This window comes from Brachionichthys hirsutus, unplaced genomic scaffold (assembly GCF_040956055.1).
Source record: "Brachionichthys hirsutus isolate HB-005 unplaced genomic scaffold, CSIRO-AGI_Bhir_v1 contig_978, whole genome shotgun sequence".
Taxonomy (NCBI): Eukaryota; Metazoa; Chordata; class Actinopteri; order Lophiiformes; family Brachionichthyidae; genus Brachionichthys; species Brachionichthys hirsutus.
The window spans coordinates 110,286-127,799 of NW_027180388.1; the positions used below are offsets into that span (position 1 = coordinate 110,286).

Here is a 17,514-nt window from a genome sequence, read left to right on the forward strand (position 1 = left end):
ACAGCGGCCATCTTCACTTCTGGCACTAAGGATGACTTGCTTCTGCTGCATTGCTGTGTGTTTGTGTGTGTGTGTTCTCATGCGCCTGCCCCCACAATAATCGGCACAGAGTGCGTAATGAATTATTTTTCTCTATTTCCCTGAGAGCCTTTCTCTCCTCTTATGAACCTTGCTCCCGCTCTGATCAGCTTAATAGCTTTTTTCTCTTCCTGCGCTGTCTCTTCCTATTTGTGTGTGAGATGAATTACCTAGGAATCTATTACTTTTGCTGAATACCAATTGGCCATTAGGGATGAATCGGTTCAGGGCCGACGCCGACTCTGAGGTGTGGGGGAAATCTTAATGTTTCCCATGAGCTAACAGGTTTTAATCAATAGTGACCGGCATGTATGAAGCGACATCACTCCAGTTAAAGGGGCAGTAGGGGTGTAGCTGAACTTAAATAATACAAGCACACAGAGCATTTTTTGCAAGGGTCAGCATCTGTGTGGGAGGAGTGTGTCTTAAAGGTCATGCCTCTTATCTCTAGGTGAGTCTCGGTGAGGAGGTCTGAGTGGCAGCACTCATCAATATTAACTAATACCCTTCCTTTTATCCACATCATAAATCCATGGAAACAAACACACACACACGGGTGGGCAATGACAAGACAAACTGCAGGTGGATGCTCAAGATGAAGGGATGAGGTGTACACTATGATCATATATGCCGTCTGACACCAAACGCTACTTCACAGTGAATGAGTAACGATGAACGATGGCAGAAAGAGAGAGGAGAGAAGTAGGAAAGAAGAAAGTGGTGAGCAGTCACGTAAATTAAAGATGCAAGAAAAGAAAGGAGGAGAAGCAGAAGATAAGACAACAGGGAAGCGCCACCTTTGCATTTCATGCACAAGAGGATGTTTGTTCAAGAAAGGAGCCGAGTGAAAGAGAAGAAAGGGAAGTGGAAATCCACTGCTCGGAACATGAAAGCAGCAACAGCTAAGCCCAGAGAGTGAAGGACAGCAAAAAGATGTCAAAGACAATTACAGTGTACATGGCTCTGTTCGGCACAAACGGCGCTGTGTTCAGCTGAAGGGGTTGGGAAACACTTAAAATCCCCTGTCATCTCGTTTCGTGCTTTTCATCTTCCAAACGCCGGAGCGTGAAAAAACAAACGCAGAAGAAAGAGACATTTCTAATGTTTACAGCGCAGTTATCGTGCCCGGCGGGAGAATAGAGGTCTTAATGAAATGCATTAGAGGAAGGCGGCCCATGCACTGGCGAAGTGTGTGCGTGGATATTAGTGCGTAGGTGTGAGTCAGCAAGTGGGTTAAGGAGACGCGGCCTGCCTTTTATCCCGGTGATGTCAGATTACCTGGAGGGAGCGTGGCTCTTCTCAGAGACTTCTGCATGGACTAATAATATTATTCACCATTCATTACTGACGGCGCTTGAACAAACAGGCGAGCAACATAAGGAGCTAACCTTGAATTCACAATAAACGCTTTCCATCGACCATCCTTCTGGCGGACATTCTCTACATCTAGTTGATTAAAATGTTTTTCCCTTTGCAGAAGCAGGCTGAACGCTGCGGCATTATGTGGGAGGATTTCACTCAACCAAGCTTCAGGCTCTCCAGCCTGTAACAACCTGCAAGAAGACTTGTCTCACTCTACCTTATCTCGCCTCAAGGACACGCACGCACACACACACACACACGGGCTCATTAACTGAATTTTAGTGCTGCTTTTGTATCAGGGAATCAATTTCCAAACTGCATGTTACATTGGCTTTTACTTCGCCCTGATAAGAATGTTTTGTGTGTAGTTTGTCACATGTACAGCTCATAAATCAAACTAGACGGGGGCTGGACACACTCAGTGCCATATTACCATCCTATTAGTTACTACTATCAATGCCAGGTGTAACTGTTCATTAAACAAAAAAGAAGTGATAGCTTCCTGCATATTTTGTCAGTGAATCCTTTATTATTACAGGCTGAGGAGACCACTGCTCATAGAAGCCCTGTGATGGGAAAGGAAACTGTTAACACAATGGCTAACATGGAGCCAGGAAGCTGTGGAGCAGGATTTGAGATTAGCATATAGCTACAGAATCAATTTAAAGGTGAAGCACTTCCTACATGGCGTTCTGCTATCCATGTTTGTGATCTTTAGATTTCCTCTGGGAGACCTCGATGAGGAAAACCTGTGATTACTTATTAGTTGATAACAGCCTTTGTTTGAAAAGAAAAACGTCTGATATCGTTGGGATGGTGAACGTGCGTCATGATACCGGCATCAGATCAGAAATAAAATAATGTCTGATTGCATTTTATTTTCAAAAGCGTGTGAGCGAATTGTAATTTTTTTTTTTTATTCTGAAAAAAATTGATTTTGGCTTTGGAAATATAAATCCATTACAATAAATTTGAAGATGCATATATTATATTTGATTATTAATAAAAACCACTGAAAATAAAAACAATGTTTTAAGCACTGGTGTCGATCATCCACTGACAATCCCTGGCTGAGCCTGTCGACTGATGGCAGGCTGCCTTCCTATCCATCTATTTTGTTCATAACTGCTATAAAAATGATGCAACAGAAGAGATTCTTCAGGGAGCAGTCAGGGGACACCAAATGAGCTTTGTATGTATGATTATAAAAACTAAATATTACTTCAAAAAGAATGCCTAAATCCATCCCAGGAATACAGTTTCTTCTATGAGAAGTTTATCAAGAGTTTTATCAAGCAAAACCAAATTAGGATCTAATAAACTAGAGGCGCCCAATAAGTTAGCAAAGAAAATGCTAAACTTTTATTGCCACTATCCGCTAATTTCCCAGAACGTCTGCATCTAATGACTGTTAACCACCCAGTGTGTGTGAGACATCAAAGTTACTGCAACACATTCAGCTGTTTCTATTATTTTCATTCATATAGTCATTTTATTCTCACAGCTATGAATGTCAGGTACCGGGGTATTCAACCTAAACTGCGTGGCTCAGTCATTCAACCCTGGTTAAGTGTGAACACAATTGCAATTATAATATATATATATATTATAATTGCAAAAAACAGCTGAATATATATATATATATATTCAACTTCCTTAATGTTATCTTCACTTTCAACAATCTCGTCCAGCATCAGAATCACCTGGTAAAAACAAGCAGTTGCTATGGCGACCGCATGTATTGGCTACGCTGTAAAGACCATTAAAACAGAACTATACATCAAGCTTTACCTGCGACTGACCTTTGTCACTCCTGTGTTTACAGACTGTATTAACTGCATTACTGTTAAATTCACCAGATAACAACAATACGTTAAAATAAAAGGGGCAGCAGGTCAACTTCCTGCACTTTATTTTTACAGCTTGCCATTCTCCCACACAGCAGCGTTTATGCAATCGATTCACCCTGCCTGCTACTGAACGCTGGTCTCATATGATGCAGATCCTGGTGCTGCAATTGCACTGAGATCAGTGTTGCGTGTTAATGGCCAACGGGAGATCCAAGGAGGTGCACAGAGGTGATGTGTAAATATTTCACTAAAATACCATTTTAATGCAAATGCAGCAAATCAATAATGTTAAGATGGGAATTTGAGCACAGGTCTAATATACCATCCCTAACTCGGACACATAATCGCCTTTGCATTTCAGCGCTCATTATCTCTGTCCTTGACTGACAGAACCAGACTGACACCTCAAGGATATTGTGACAGAGACAGTTTCTGTCAAAGATAATCAGGTGCAGACTCCATCTAAATGCATTAGCAGTATAGATCTGTGAGTGATTCATTATAGACATGATCTACTGTACATTAACTCGATGAATTACGAGGAAATCAACCGTGTGAACCACCACGGCGTGCATCATCCTTATCCTCATGCATCACTGCAGCTGTACAGCAGCTTTCAGAGCAGAGCAGAGTACAAGCTCTGTTTTGTCTTTATTTCAAAAAAGATTTGAAGCAGAAGAATCATCCCACATATCAAGACTCACATTTACAGTCATAGCAGCACATTGTTGTGTTTCTCAGCTGTGGGATCATAGATCAGCCTTCACCTCTCCGTTTCGCTCTCCTCCATCCCTAATTCACCTCATCACTTTCAGTCTATCTTCACATTCGCTCTTAGCTGGTTGTTTTCCCACCCGCGCACACAGTTGCATTCACGCGCACACACACACACACACACTGCAGCTTTTTGTCACACGTTCATTATTTTCTATAAGCCAGTGACCTGAGACGAAGTGGCGAGCCCAGTGGAATAATGCAGCGCAGGCACAACAAAAGATACACAAATACAAACACCACAAGGACAGAGTGAAGAATGAATACACCACTACATGGAGATATGTGTTTATGTGCTACAAAATTAACAGGTGCACCGATATGCATGCAAACACAGGAAAGAACACGGAGAGGTTCATAAATGCATGTTTGACTATGAGACAAGAAAAGCAGCTGTAGTTCTTTGTGAAAAGAGAAAATGGCAGGGACGAGGGATTTTTTTTTACGATCCGTTCACGCTTCCTGAATACCAGAATGGGGAGGAACCGGCCAAGGTCAGAGGCAGAGGTCCCTATTCTAATGTGAAGCGTTTTGTTCACCACCCAGAGCAAGAGTCAGGGATTAATTTAGAGATCCATTCACCACGCCTCTGCGTAGGGGAGCGCGGGCACAGAAATGATGAGGGGTTGAGAGACGAAGGAGGAGAGAGAGGGACAATATGAGGAGACAAGGGGGTCAGTAACAGAGGAGAGTTAGAACAAGTGTAAAGCACAAGGGCAAGAGCCAGATGGAAAGAGTGATAGGAAGGTAGAGGGAATTGGTGTAGAATGTGGAGAGAGAGCAGAAAGTTCACATTGAAGAGTTTCATTTCCCAATCTCTCCTGCTGTTGGGCCTGTGTGTGTGTGTGTGTGTGACTATGAAGGAATAGACCTAACCAAACAGAAAGAGAGGAAGACAAAATGAAAACGGTATGACAGTAACAAGATGCCATCCAAAGGCCGAAGGATGAAACTGACTCTGTATAAACGTGTGCGAGTCCCACAAAAAGGCCCAAACCGTCTCTCCACACCGTCCACGAAGGCATAAATCTTTAACATTGGTCATAAGTATATGGTTTCATTTTTAAATAGGTTGCTTAATTACCTCAAACAGCTGGGCTCGAAATCCGTTAGTTTAACCCAGCTTACCCCAACAGGAATAAATTGCACATTTGACGGGGAGCGGTTTCAGCAACGCTTGAATAAACTTTTAGCATATTAGAGAGCACATCCAGTTTTCACTGCACTGGGACGGAAAATAAGGGATTTAATGGTAAGGAGCACGCCTGCCAGTGTTTTTATAGCTGTTGATGGATTTTTAAGGATGGACCATAAAACTTGGTACTGGTATCACTGGTGTCCTGCTGACCCCCAAGTCTCCACTGGGACGTTCAAATGTTTGTCATTGTCAGTTTCGGACTGTCAATGAGAACCGCTCATTTTTAGTGTCTGACAGTTCGTGACCAATGTTCCCTCTAAGGTGCGCTCGTGTGTAATTACGCACAGCTGATACGGTCTTCGCGCAGCAAAAATCTGCGTTGCGCACTAAAAAAAATACAACCTAAATTGAAAATAACATAAACACGTAAAAATTAATTCTGCGCTATTTTCCACTGTGCTTCAGTGAGTGACCGGTGACTGGCTGCTCCGGCGAATGATGAGATTCACGTAAATCTTTACGCAGATCATCAACGTAATTGATCGACGTCCTAATGCGCCGCCGCCACAGGTGTTTTAGCTAACAAAGCGGTGTGGCCGATGTGGAGGGAAGACACGCTTATGATACGAAGTGCTGCTTATGTCAACCCTTTATGACAATGACAAAAACAACGGACGGTGGCAAATCATCTCACCAAGCCAGAGTAAAAAGGAAAAGCGATTCTCTTAAGATGGAATGAGCACAATGTCTGAGCGCAAACAGAAGAAAAAACGGTGGAACTGGGTGTGATTTTTACTTTTTCAAGCGACGCTCGTTTTCCATTGTGAAAGAAACAGACAGGAGTTTTGTACCGGAACAAAGTGCGCAACCAGTGGAGAAGTGAGACGGACACAGGAAAAACTAGGTTATAAACTGTGTTTTGCAGACGAGGAGTTACAGGACTCTCGCGAGACCACAGCACACACATTGCTTGTTGATTTTTATCTCTTGTTTTATGTTATTTAATTTTATACTATTATGCACTTTGATATTTGCTTTCAAATGTTAAATGTGTTTAAATGAAATGTATTATTATGGCGTTGTCCAACCAAGGGACTGCTCAGGGTGTTCGTGTGTTTGCTCAGACACATGACAAATTAGAGGGAACATTGGTGGTGACGTTCAATGTCAAGTGCACGGTTGTAGTCACTTCTGCATGAGAACGTTCTTCACCCTACTTTGGTTTAAAACAAAGCTCTCTGGCTTTAACAGCATACGGCTACACAGTATGAATTTGTTACGACTAAAACTCTGGCGGGTCACTGAGGTTGAAGTGGATGTAGCAGCAACAAGGCTGGGAGAACAACGACAGAATGAATTTTCCTGCAGACGCCTTTATATATCTCAGCTGCCAGAGCTTCAGGTCATGCAGACATTTTAAAACACCTGCTGGATTTGGTTCAAATTACATTACATTTCAAACTGATTGAGCCTAATCCTCTCCCATAACACCCCATTTACTCACTGTTAATAGAATTTAAACTCCTTGCATTACAATATATAATAGATACCTGCATGCCCAGGGTGTACAGTCCCACTCAAAATGTTTAAATAGATGCAGCATGTGATGATGCTTGGAGCTATAGGTGGGAGAAAGTGTAGGCTGAAAATCTATGTAAGTTAAAATCATTGAAGATTGCATTGACGAGTCTAATCGCTCATGTGGGGCCATTATACAAGAGCCAAGGAATTGCTTTGTCCAGTTTTTATCATTTGGTGTGGCTTGCATTTGGCTGCAGTTAAATCCTATGCTAATGGAGCCTGGTGTTGTAAACGTATTGTCCCCAGGTGAAACATAACACCGCTCAATTACCAGAGATTACTGGAAACCTTACAGAGTTGGAATCGCTCTTCTGAAAAATATCATCTTGCATTTTCTGTAGCTTTGCCCGACAGTTGAGCGGCCTGTGTCTCCAGTCATCATGGAGATACGTTAGGAATCGTGTTAAACGCTGTAACATAATATCACAAGGAGAAGTACTCCATTGTTTTATTGATTCTGTTTGCTCCTCCCACAGTTAACATCACCTCCGGTCGATTGGATGAGATAAGCAGGTCTACAGATCAGTACAATCGCTCAGAATTGCATCCCATATACCGGTAAGGTGGAAGCACATTTTGAGCGTGTTACTGAAGGCACGTGATATAGCTGTGTACACCCTTGTATTATAAAGGAAATTAATTTTCATATTATCAAGCCAACCTCATTAATCAACATAACCGCCACACACAGAGGCACGCCACTCTAATTGCTGTGATTGTGCTGAATCAAAGAGCGAGCGCTAACATAACCGTAGCCTGTTCTCCTGCACCGATATGAGTATATCGCACCAGGAGGAAGACGACAGCGAGAAATGCATGGTGGGTATCTATTAAAGATTCTCTCTAATTTCATTGAGGCAAATACTCGCAAGCACACACCAAAGACACTCAGGAAGCATCATTTATTTAGATCAATCTGGTGCAAACACTTCAGCAGGTGCCAGAGAGCAAGAAACCAAATGTCTTAAGTCCACAGAGGGCTACAGCACAGGTAGAGAAAGTCCACCCACCAAATATGTGCAGTGCAACACGCAATTTCCTTTTGATGACAGCCAAACATGTTTGGATTGGATCCAGCAAACATCACATACATTCTCTTGCAGGCTTCTCGGTCAAGAGGGAGTGCGAGGGATTAGATTTCAACTCTCGACGAACAGACAGGGATGTCAAAAGATTAGCCGTCATCCTTCTAAACATCAGAGAGGTCGTTTGCAGCAACTGCTCATCTCTGTTCTGAACACAAAGGACCCATTTTCATCACAGTTTCCAACTGTTCCGAGACTAATTTTATAGTTGCATTAAGCTATAATTGTGATGGGTGATATTACACTCTTCGCAGATGGGATGCTGCTAGTTGGGAAAAGATGTGAAGCACATACGGCATGATTAAAAAACAGTATTGACCAGAATTGGCAAAATTGATCACTGAAATGGCCTTGAAATGCCTGGCAGGGAGAGTTTTTATGTCAAAGTCATTAAAATGTGATTTGGGATTTAAAATCAACATTTCAGAATGACGACTTCTTAGACCAGCCAGATTTTAAACCACTTCCGTGAAGGACCACTAAAACAAAGATGACAACATTGCAATATGAGCCTTTAAACAACATGTAATCAATCTTTACAGTCAGAAAGCAAAGACTGAAATTTCCATCATGGTGACAGCAAAAATTAAAAAAAGAAAATAGAATTTTAAGTCCCTTGCAGGAATTTTTGTACTTACAAGCATTGGTGACGGCAAAGCTGTTGGCGGTCTCTATATTGTCGACATGCGGGACCAGATTAAAGGGAGCTTCGGTAGCATTAGGGCTGGTGTTGTGAAGGAAGATGGCTAGTCGGAACGCCGTATACTCCTGATCAGTATTCCTGATGAACAACCCACCTGGAGAGAGAGTGACAAAGAGAGACGGCGAAGATAAGCCCATGACGGCGAGGAGAGCACATGAGTTATTGTGGGGTGGAGAGTGTTTGGATGGCATGGGGAGAAATGTGGAGAATGAAAGATAAATGGCATGGGAGGGGGGGGGGGGATAGAAAAAGCCAAGATCTTCATTAGCTTTGCTGCTAAACATCATTTGTCTTTCAGCACGCCCTCCCTCACAAACACACATAACCATGAGAAACAAAGACACTTGTATACCCACGTTGACTACTTCGCTGATGAAATGAGAGAAAGGAGGAGAGGGACAGGAGGAGAGGAGCGTAAAAAGAAGACAAGTGAAAGGCAAGCAGTCAAAGGGATAATGAGTTGGAGCGGGCAGATAAGACAACCCGATCAGAAGGTGTCATCTTAATAAGGGCGGAGCATGGGCCACGCTGGAAGAAAGGGAGGCGGAGGCGAGCTCTAAATGTCAGTTGGCCTTTAAAAATGAGAATGTCTCTCAATATGCCCCCCCCCCCGACAAAGTGAAAAATTATTACGGGGGGAGAGAAGATAAGATGCAGTGAAGCTGATGGCATGGCATCCAAAAAGAAAAAGAAACAGAGGATGAGGATGAGGACCGACGTGACCAGAGATAAAAGTCATCCACTGTATCTAATATTTTCATTACTAGTATTGAACCTGGTGTCGGGTTGTACTGCTACTGATATCACTGCTATAAATGGCTGTGATTTAAGCTCAACGGGATCAGACTCAACTCAACTGGACTGGACTGGATTACACCGGCAGGCCGTCCAGCCTCGACGTTGTGTTGGAAGAGAGTGAGCTGCGTTTCTCAGACTTGCTCTGCATGCCTTTTAGAAGACCAGTAATCAAAGACAGACACTAAAAAAACCAAGATGCACTCTTCAGTTTATGTGTAAATGCACATGTGTATGGCTTATGTTGAGGCACACACACACACACACTTCGACCGCATGAGGAGTGGAGAAGTTTCTTGATATCGCACCAGTTTCTGTAAGATATTTCACCAACATTCTCCTCTGTTTCAGTCTCTGACTGTATTGTCTTACACATGTAAGGATAATGCACATGTGTGTGTGTGTGTGTGTGAGTGTGTGCTTCCACTGACATTACACTAATGTGCAATGCAGAGATATGCAAATAATTCCTTGAGTGAACTGAAGAGCCCAGTGAATGATTCCGTGTGTATCAGTGGGGGAGAAAGAAAGCGTGCACGTGTATGCTGACATGCTTTTTGCAGTGTGTGTGTGCTCACATGCATGCATTTTCACATGTGCTTTCCGTGTCTGCACCCGTACTCTGCAAACGAATGTGAATTTGCAGCTGTGTACTCAGCATGCATCATGTGTGCATTTTTATGACTGCATGTGTATAGGCATGAAGATAAGTGTGTGTGTGTGTGTGTGTGTGTGTGTGTGTGTGTGTGTGTGTGAAGCAGCAGCTGCATTATTGGCAGCTGTAGGGTGACAGAGTCAAGGAGTCGATCTCATTATAAGACCTCCCCACTCCCCCACAAAAGGAGTGATGCAGTGAATTAATTATCACACATATGCCTGTAGAAGTGTGTGCGCTTGTGTGTGTAAGGGAGAGAGAGAGAGAGAGAGAGAGATGATGTGGTCTGTATGCACTAAGACGGATGAATCCAGGTTTAGTTAACTTTATCTCTAAACTGTAAGGTGGGATGAAAGATAGGCTTCTCTCTCTGAGAGGAGAGGAGCTGAAAAGGGGCAGGGGGGGGAGAGAGAGAGAGGGGGGGGACTGCAGGGTCTTAGTGATGAAGACTGAAGGAACAAAGCTCGCTGATGCATTCAAGGACGCCGAGCAGCCTTTACAACTCACAAATAAAGTAAAAGGATAGTGCAGAGTAAAGGAGTGAGCGCGCAGCTATATATGAAACATACAAGTCACAGCAGAGACGATGCGTCAGATCTCACGTGAGCGCAAAGACATTTCCATAAAACCAAACAGAAATAAACTTATTTAAACGTCTACATTCATTTCTTAATTCTTTAATTCTTGCATGAAATTAAATAGTTTTTAGTGGCTGTGTTTTGGAGCGTGCCGGTCCAAGCTCCTTTAATGGGTGAGCGCTGTGTGCCAAAATCCACTAAAATTCAGTCTTAAGTGTCCGTGCGCAAAAACCAGCAACTCACCTATCTGCACAGAACTAGGGAAAGCCCCCATCGCCAATCCACAAAGGGCGGAATACACCCCGAGAAAGTGCCAATAAAAAATTATATTCCTCATTTTTTCTGTCCTTCAATCCCTTCAGAAACTGTTGAGAGACATCGAGGTGGGAGAAGGGAGAACGGGAAAAAAAAGAAAGGGCAGCAGAAGAAAGAGGTTTTCCCCTCGTTTGGTCCAGCGGTATCCTTATTCCATGGTTGGCTCGTTCGCTCCCGTCGTTTCTTCCACAGCAGCAGTGTCTGCTCCGGAGAGAGCTGTGCGTCCGGTGCGCATGCAAAGACGCGGCGAGAGAGAAAGAGTGGGGAAAGTCGCTAGAATGACTGGCGAGCGCGGAGAACAGCCTGCATGAAGGGACTGGACATGCGCGCCCCGTCTCTCTCCTTCTCTCTTAACCCTCTTCAGATGCTCGGCTTCTCTCTCTTCACACTAACCCTCTCCTCATCTCCATCGCGCTACTGTCTTGAACTCGCGCCATCAATTCATCTCAAACGCTTCAGCAATGGGAAAGGCAAAAACAGGATTCCTTTGACTGTGCGTGTTTGCGCTCACTACTTTTGATCTTATCTCCTTTTTGTGAGCTTCAATTTATCTGCAGCAGGACTAATGTTTAATATCCGCAACCACTTCCCCAAATAATGGATTGTTAACATTGTTATAGTTTATGCGCGCAATAAAGACAGAATATAAAAGAAAATTGATCCATTTTCATTTTAGTACTTTTCACTAGTTCGTTAGTGAAGCAGACTAAAGTATAAAAGGGAGACGGGGAGTTGCGCCTGCATGCGTCTCAACGCATTCATCCATCCTGACGCATTGGTCGACTTCTGCAGCTGCCTGGGTGCGTCCCACCAAAATGAGCAGATGACATAAGGGAAACCTCGGGCCGCCTACAGCTGCGGGGACGTTGATGGCGTCCCGGGGACCCGCCGACATCATAATCGTTGTGGATGTTTAAAGTCGCGACCTCATGAGCGCAAACATCTGGTGCGCTGCGGATGAAGCCCAGCCTGGAGCGCAGGCTCGTCCTCTGAGCCGTACTGTTGCCGCAGCTCCTTCAGAGGCGCTCTGCATGCCAAGCCTGCCGGTGGCGCGGCGGTAAAAACGGACAGACGCGCGGCTCCACGGTGGAGAGCACAAACTCGTTGTTCCAGATGGCCAAATAAAATAAGTGGGATCACGCCGCGTCCCAGTGAAGGATGCGGTCTGTCAGACTCCGAGTGGGATCCCCCCAGTCGGCTGCAGAGCGGAGAGGAACTCATGCATGGATAGAAATACGAATTCAGCATATATGTGTGTGTGTTGGTTTTACATTTCACGTCCCCGCGCGCGACTCTTCTTTACAACACATGGGCTCGAGTCCCGGTTGGAGTTGACTTTATGATCTGAGTGAAGCTATTGGCACAACTTCATCGTCTTTACAGCCACAATAAGAAGCCAGACTGTAGCATCGTCTGTATGTGCGCGCTTTAACAGTGGATGTTAACGCAGGCTACACAGAATAAGTACACGTTTTGTGTTGAGACACAATTCTAACAACTCAGCGTGCAGCCCCCGACTGCCGGACTCTGTCCATGGTGCTGAAATTAAATTTGACTGCGCTGCGTTCAGGGAGCAGGGGAACTTCTGGCTCAACCGTTTTCGCACCATGTGCCACTCTGACAGCACAGACAGAATCTACAGACACCGCTGAAAGCAAAACAACACAACAGGAGAGGACACTGATTTGCTGCATGTCTCTAGATAAGCATGCACTAATTAGAAAATGACCCCATGCTGCATACACGTCCTCTTCAGGCAAAATTCCATCTGTTTCTACATAGCCTTAATGATGCTTCTAGTACTGCAATGATCATATTGAAATGTTGACCTTCAAAATAACCAAATATAAAAATCTATCAATGTGTTTTCAATACCACATCGATCCATCCACCATGCATGTCGATCTATCTATTACCATCTCATCTCTGGATGGATGGATGAGGGGTCACCACATCATAACAACCTTCTCTACCTCACCCTGTCCTTTGCATCGTCCTCCCCAACACCAGCCACTCTCATGTCCTCCCTCACTACGTCCATGTGTCTTCTCCTGGGTCGTTCCCTGGCAGCTCCATCCTCAGCATCCTTCTACCGATATAGTCCCCGTCTCTCCTCTGGACATGTCCAAACCATCAAAGTCTGGCCTCTCTGATCTTGTCTCCAAAACGTCTAACCTTCACTGTCCCTCTTATTGCCTCATTTCTAATCCTATCCAACCTGGTCAAGGTTGAATCTCAAGGAGAACCTCAGCATCTTCTTCTCCACCGTAATAAAGCCACCATACTTTGTGCTGGTTTCGTAAGACAGCCAGATTGCCAGAGTGTGCAGGAAAAAATCATCCAAAGTCATTTCCCCAAATTTCTCTTGGCAGACCAAAATGAAACCATCTGCACAACGACGAATGCCAATGAATGTGATAACAAGCTCTACCAGAGTCTCTTAAAAGTGAGTTTTCCTCCAGGGACCTCAGGTTTTACTTGTGCTGTGGACTGTTTAAAAAGTGGAAATGGTACCGAAGGTCAGGACATGTTGTAAGCTTCAATAAAGCATTTTTAATCTTCTTGCATCATGGCACACATACTAATGCAGAACCTGAAACAAAGCACCTTTGTGAGGCCTCCCTGTGGGAATATCACGCTGGTACCGAGGGGTGATTATAGGTGGGCGTTTCAAGGCATCTTACAAGTGTTATTTCCTGTTGAACTCCACATGACATAAATGCCTTTGCAAAAATATTAATTATGGATATCCCTATTTTATTCTTTGTCATTACTACATACAAGTAAATAAGGCAATACGATGTATATGAAACAGGACATTCAAAAGAAAGCCTAAGGATCATTTGAATGCATTCTTTTCTTATCTTAATAATTTGAGAATAAGATTTAAAGTGTTTAAAGGTTTTACTATTTTTTAGAGCATGAAACTGTGATAATTGTGAATATACACTTGTCATCTCCAATACAGCAGGCAGAAAATAAGCATACTTTGGAAAACCTCAGAGGAAGAAGGTTGTACATGTGAATATTCTCCTTGGTTCTTTACGGTCTTCCTCTCTCGAGATTTGAATGGGATTGTCATCTGTGCCAGAACTTCAACTGCACTCAAACGTATGGTCTTTTGGCTCATATACTGGGATTTAAACCTGCTCAATCGAAGCAAATCAATCGAAAAAAGACAAACTGAGAGGGGTGGTTTGTATGTGATGACCAGCAGAAGATCGAGGATCAATAAAACCAGCTACTGATTCTAAAGAATGATGCGTCAAACAGGAAGTCTGTTCATGTCATGTAAAACGCTGTTTAAAAATGCAGAAAATGGTCTGTGATCCTGGGGAATATTTTTTAATGCAGCACTGAACAACCTGGTTTCATTTAACCCGTAGGGCATTTTTAGTTTAAAAAAAAAAAAACATTTATGAATTTAAAAAAAAATCAACTCTCAAGTGCTGCCTAAAAGGAATAATGTTTAGCGCTTATGTATGACTAATATCTTCTCATTACATTAACATTACACACACTTATAGCAGTGCACACCTTTCTGTCCGCCTTGTACTACCGGTAAATCAATATGGATGATGTCACAGTTGAAAATATTGCTTTGTATAATCCATACATCTGGATCCAATACATCTAAATCCATTCATCCATAGATCAATTGCCTCCCAGGCAAACTCTCCCACTGCTGGATGGGCCAAAGTCCATTACTTTGTTCACAGTCAATATACCACCTTGGTAATAAAGAGCTGTCAGTGCACAGTCCTAAAGGCACGTTGTAATTGATACCCTGATATTAGCTTTTACATCTGACTCATGATCATCGTTACATCACGGAGAAAACCTCTGTCGACAAATCAAACGATTCCTGTAGCAGAAAGTGTTTAATCAGATTGAGACGGCAGCGCATGTTTGGAGAACAAACTAACAAGCATCAACTGGCAAGACATGGAATACCTCGCACGCTGGAATCTTATCCGTCTCATCTGCTAAAAATGGACCATGACTGAAATACATTTCAACCCCCCCAGTCAGAGAGAGATTTATGGTCATGAAGCTCAAACAGACCATCATTTTCCTCATAATCCAGAACAGAGCAAGACTTTTATATATCTTCAGCCTTTTGGCTCTGGGCATGACATTACCGGTATTGATTTATTTTTGCTCAATTTCTCGACATTTTGGTCCCGATTGAAATATCTCAACATTTGTTGGATGTATTCATAATAGATTTTATAAAGACATTCTCGCTTCCCAAAGCATTACTTCTAATGGCTTTCTTATTCGTATTATTATTTTATAGTGTCTACTATTGCAGCACAAATGTCTAAAAAAATGTTCATGCTGGTTTTATCACAGCTTTCTGTGCTGCATGCCTGCGACTGGTCAGAGTCCGCTGACCCCTTCAGAGGAGCTGCAATGGGCCTAAGAGGAAAAACAGGCCATTGGGCTTGGCATGATGAGTCACAATTTCCTTACCATCATGTGGACAGCTGGTTGGGTTTCTCAGCAGTGGAAGGGATGGCACCAGGATGCGCTGCGGAATGGGAATGTGGTGCTTCGGGCAATGCGCTTGTCGGATGCGATGGGGCCTCCCATTAATGTGGTTGCATCCTAGACAGTGGCCACGCCACCTCCCTTACAGGTATTGGCAAGGCCATGCCTCAATGGGGTCAGAGCTCTCTTGGCAGAACACAATATTAAGCAGGTATTTATATTGTCATGGTTGATCAGTGTAGCACATTTTTCCAAAGTGCTTTCCAATTTGCCTCTCATTCATCCATTCACACATAAATTGATGCCATACAAGGTGCTGGCTCAAACGCGAGCACCTTCATGAGGCATTTGTGCCCAAGGGTAATCAACCATTACCAATCCTGCAATTAGTCGATGCTTGGCTCTGCTTTGGAGCCACAGCTGCCTGTATTAATCATCCATTAGCATGCTAATGTGCTAACTGAGCTACTGAACACAATTAGCACTATGCCTGCTAAACATCAACATGGCATCATTGTCATAGTATGCATACCAGTCCACGTTACCTGACATTTGGATTTAGTTCAACATACACCTTCAGAGATGCTAGCGTGGCTAGCTGTGGCCCGATAGCCCCCCCTCTGCAAGATGACCTTGATCTCTCCAGGTGCTTGGCCATATATTGACCCTTTTTAATGTGTGTGTCACTGACATATTTCGTGTGTCTCTTCACAACAACATAATGAGTGTATTATTTCCCAGTGGCAGCGAATCAGACACGCTTACTGCCTCCCTACACTGTCCACTCTGTAAATTAAAACACACCAATACTGACAGTCTTTCAGCTTGACAACATTACAAAACCACAAAGTCACAATGAGTAAATTGAGTGTGGCTCTTTTTATAATTTCATACGTGCTCCATTGAAGAATGGGCGGTCATCAAAGAAAGATCTCCTCCTATATAGATCATATTTGGTGTCTGTCTATTTAACGAGTCCTTTTAGGCTACGGTGCAGCTGTTGTGTTGCAGCTGTGCCAGCGGTCATCCTGTCAATTTACAAAGGCTGACTAGATTAACCTTTCCTTTTACTTTCATCTCTAGTTACACGCCCACCCTTTCTCCTCTTCTTCCTATATCCGCTCCACATGATAACTAATCACTGTAAATGCCATTTTTCTCCCACCCATCACCTCCTCCTGCGTCCCCTTCTCATCTTCAACACACCTCTCCTGCCTTATGCTCTTCCTCAGGCAAAACCACCTATTATTCATTCCCAGCTGTGGATTTGGAGGGGGTGGAAGGGGCTTCCCCTTGAATACTGCCTGTCCCCAGCTGATGATGCATTCTGATTCACCGAGAAGTACAAACAGCCCATATGTTAGAGCTATATGTTCTAGAAAAATATCTGTATTGCCACATTAAACAGATTTCTATGCCCATATAATAGTGATATTTGGTGCCACTCAAAAATGATCACCGGTTCTGTCTTGAGGACCCGTTTACAAATTTGCTGAGTTTGCCACTTCTCATCCTCTTCTCTCCATTCGTCCAAATTTTCATCTCTCTTTTAACCATCCTACATTCCCTCCAGCACACCAAACAGGGTTATATCAGTGCAATGTCAATCCTCTCTGTATCCTTCCTCTACTTTATCCTTTCATCTCCTTTTTGCCCTGAAGCCCTTTCTTTCTGCCAACTCAAACTCCACTGCCAAGCTAAATCACTTTTTACTCTTTCGTCCTGCTGAAGAATATCTCTCTCTTTTCTTTTATCGCACTTTCCCCCTAATCATTTCATTCTTTCTTTCTTTTCCACTCATTTCCCCCCTCCTTCCACTGCCCCAGTGGCTATTTTACATCTTATCAGAAAAAGACAGAGAGCATATTAGCGGATACAAATCAATTGATGGCGTTATGCTGTAAGATTGCAGCTGGAGACTTGTCACATTACTCCAAGTAAGGTGAGGATCAATGCGAGTCAATGGCAGCAGCTGAACAGTGAATTTATAACATGAAGCCATAATTGTTCAGGTCCTGAGACTTGATTTCTTCATAGAAAAGAAAGAAGGCACCATGCAACCCACGCTGTAAGAAATGTTCATCTCATTATTACACAAATCCATAC

At 43.4% G+C, this 17,514-nt stretch overlaps 1 protein-coding gene across 1 annotated transcript in view; it reads right to left on the reverse strand.

Annotated features, from left to right (window-relative positions):
- The window catches only part of LOC137914445 (glutamate receptor 4-like), a 71,375-nt gene extending 60,439 nt beyond the window's left edge, over positions 1–10,936 (reverse strand). The window contains exons 1-2 of the mRNA XM_068757996.1: positions 10,843–10,936; positions 8,507–8,665 (exon numbers count right to left, since the gene is read on the reverse strand). Coding sequence (XP_068614097.1) covers positions 8,507–8,665; positions 10,843–10,936 — 253 coding nt within the window. The remainder of the gene's footprint in view (positions 1–8,506; positions 8,666–10,842) is intronic.
- Positions 10,937–17,514: the final 6,578 nt, after the last annotated feature.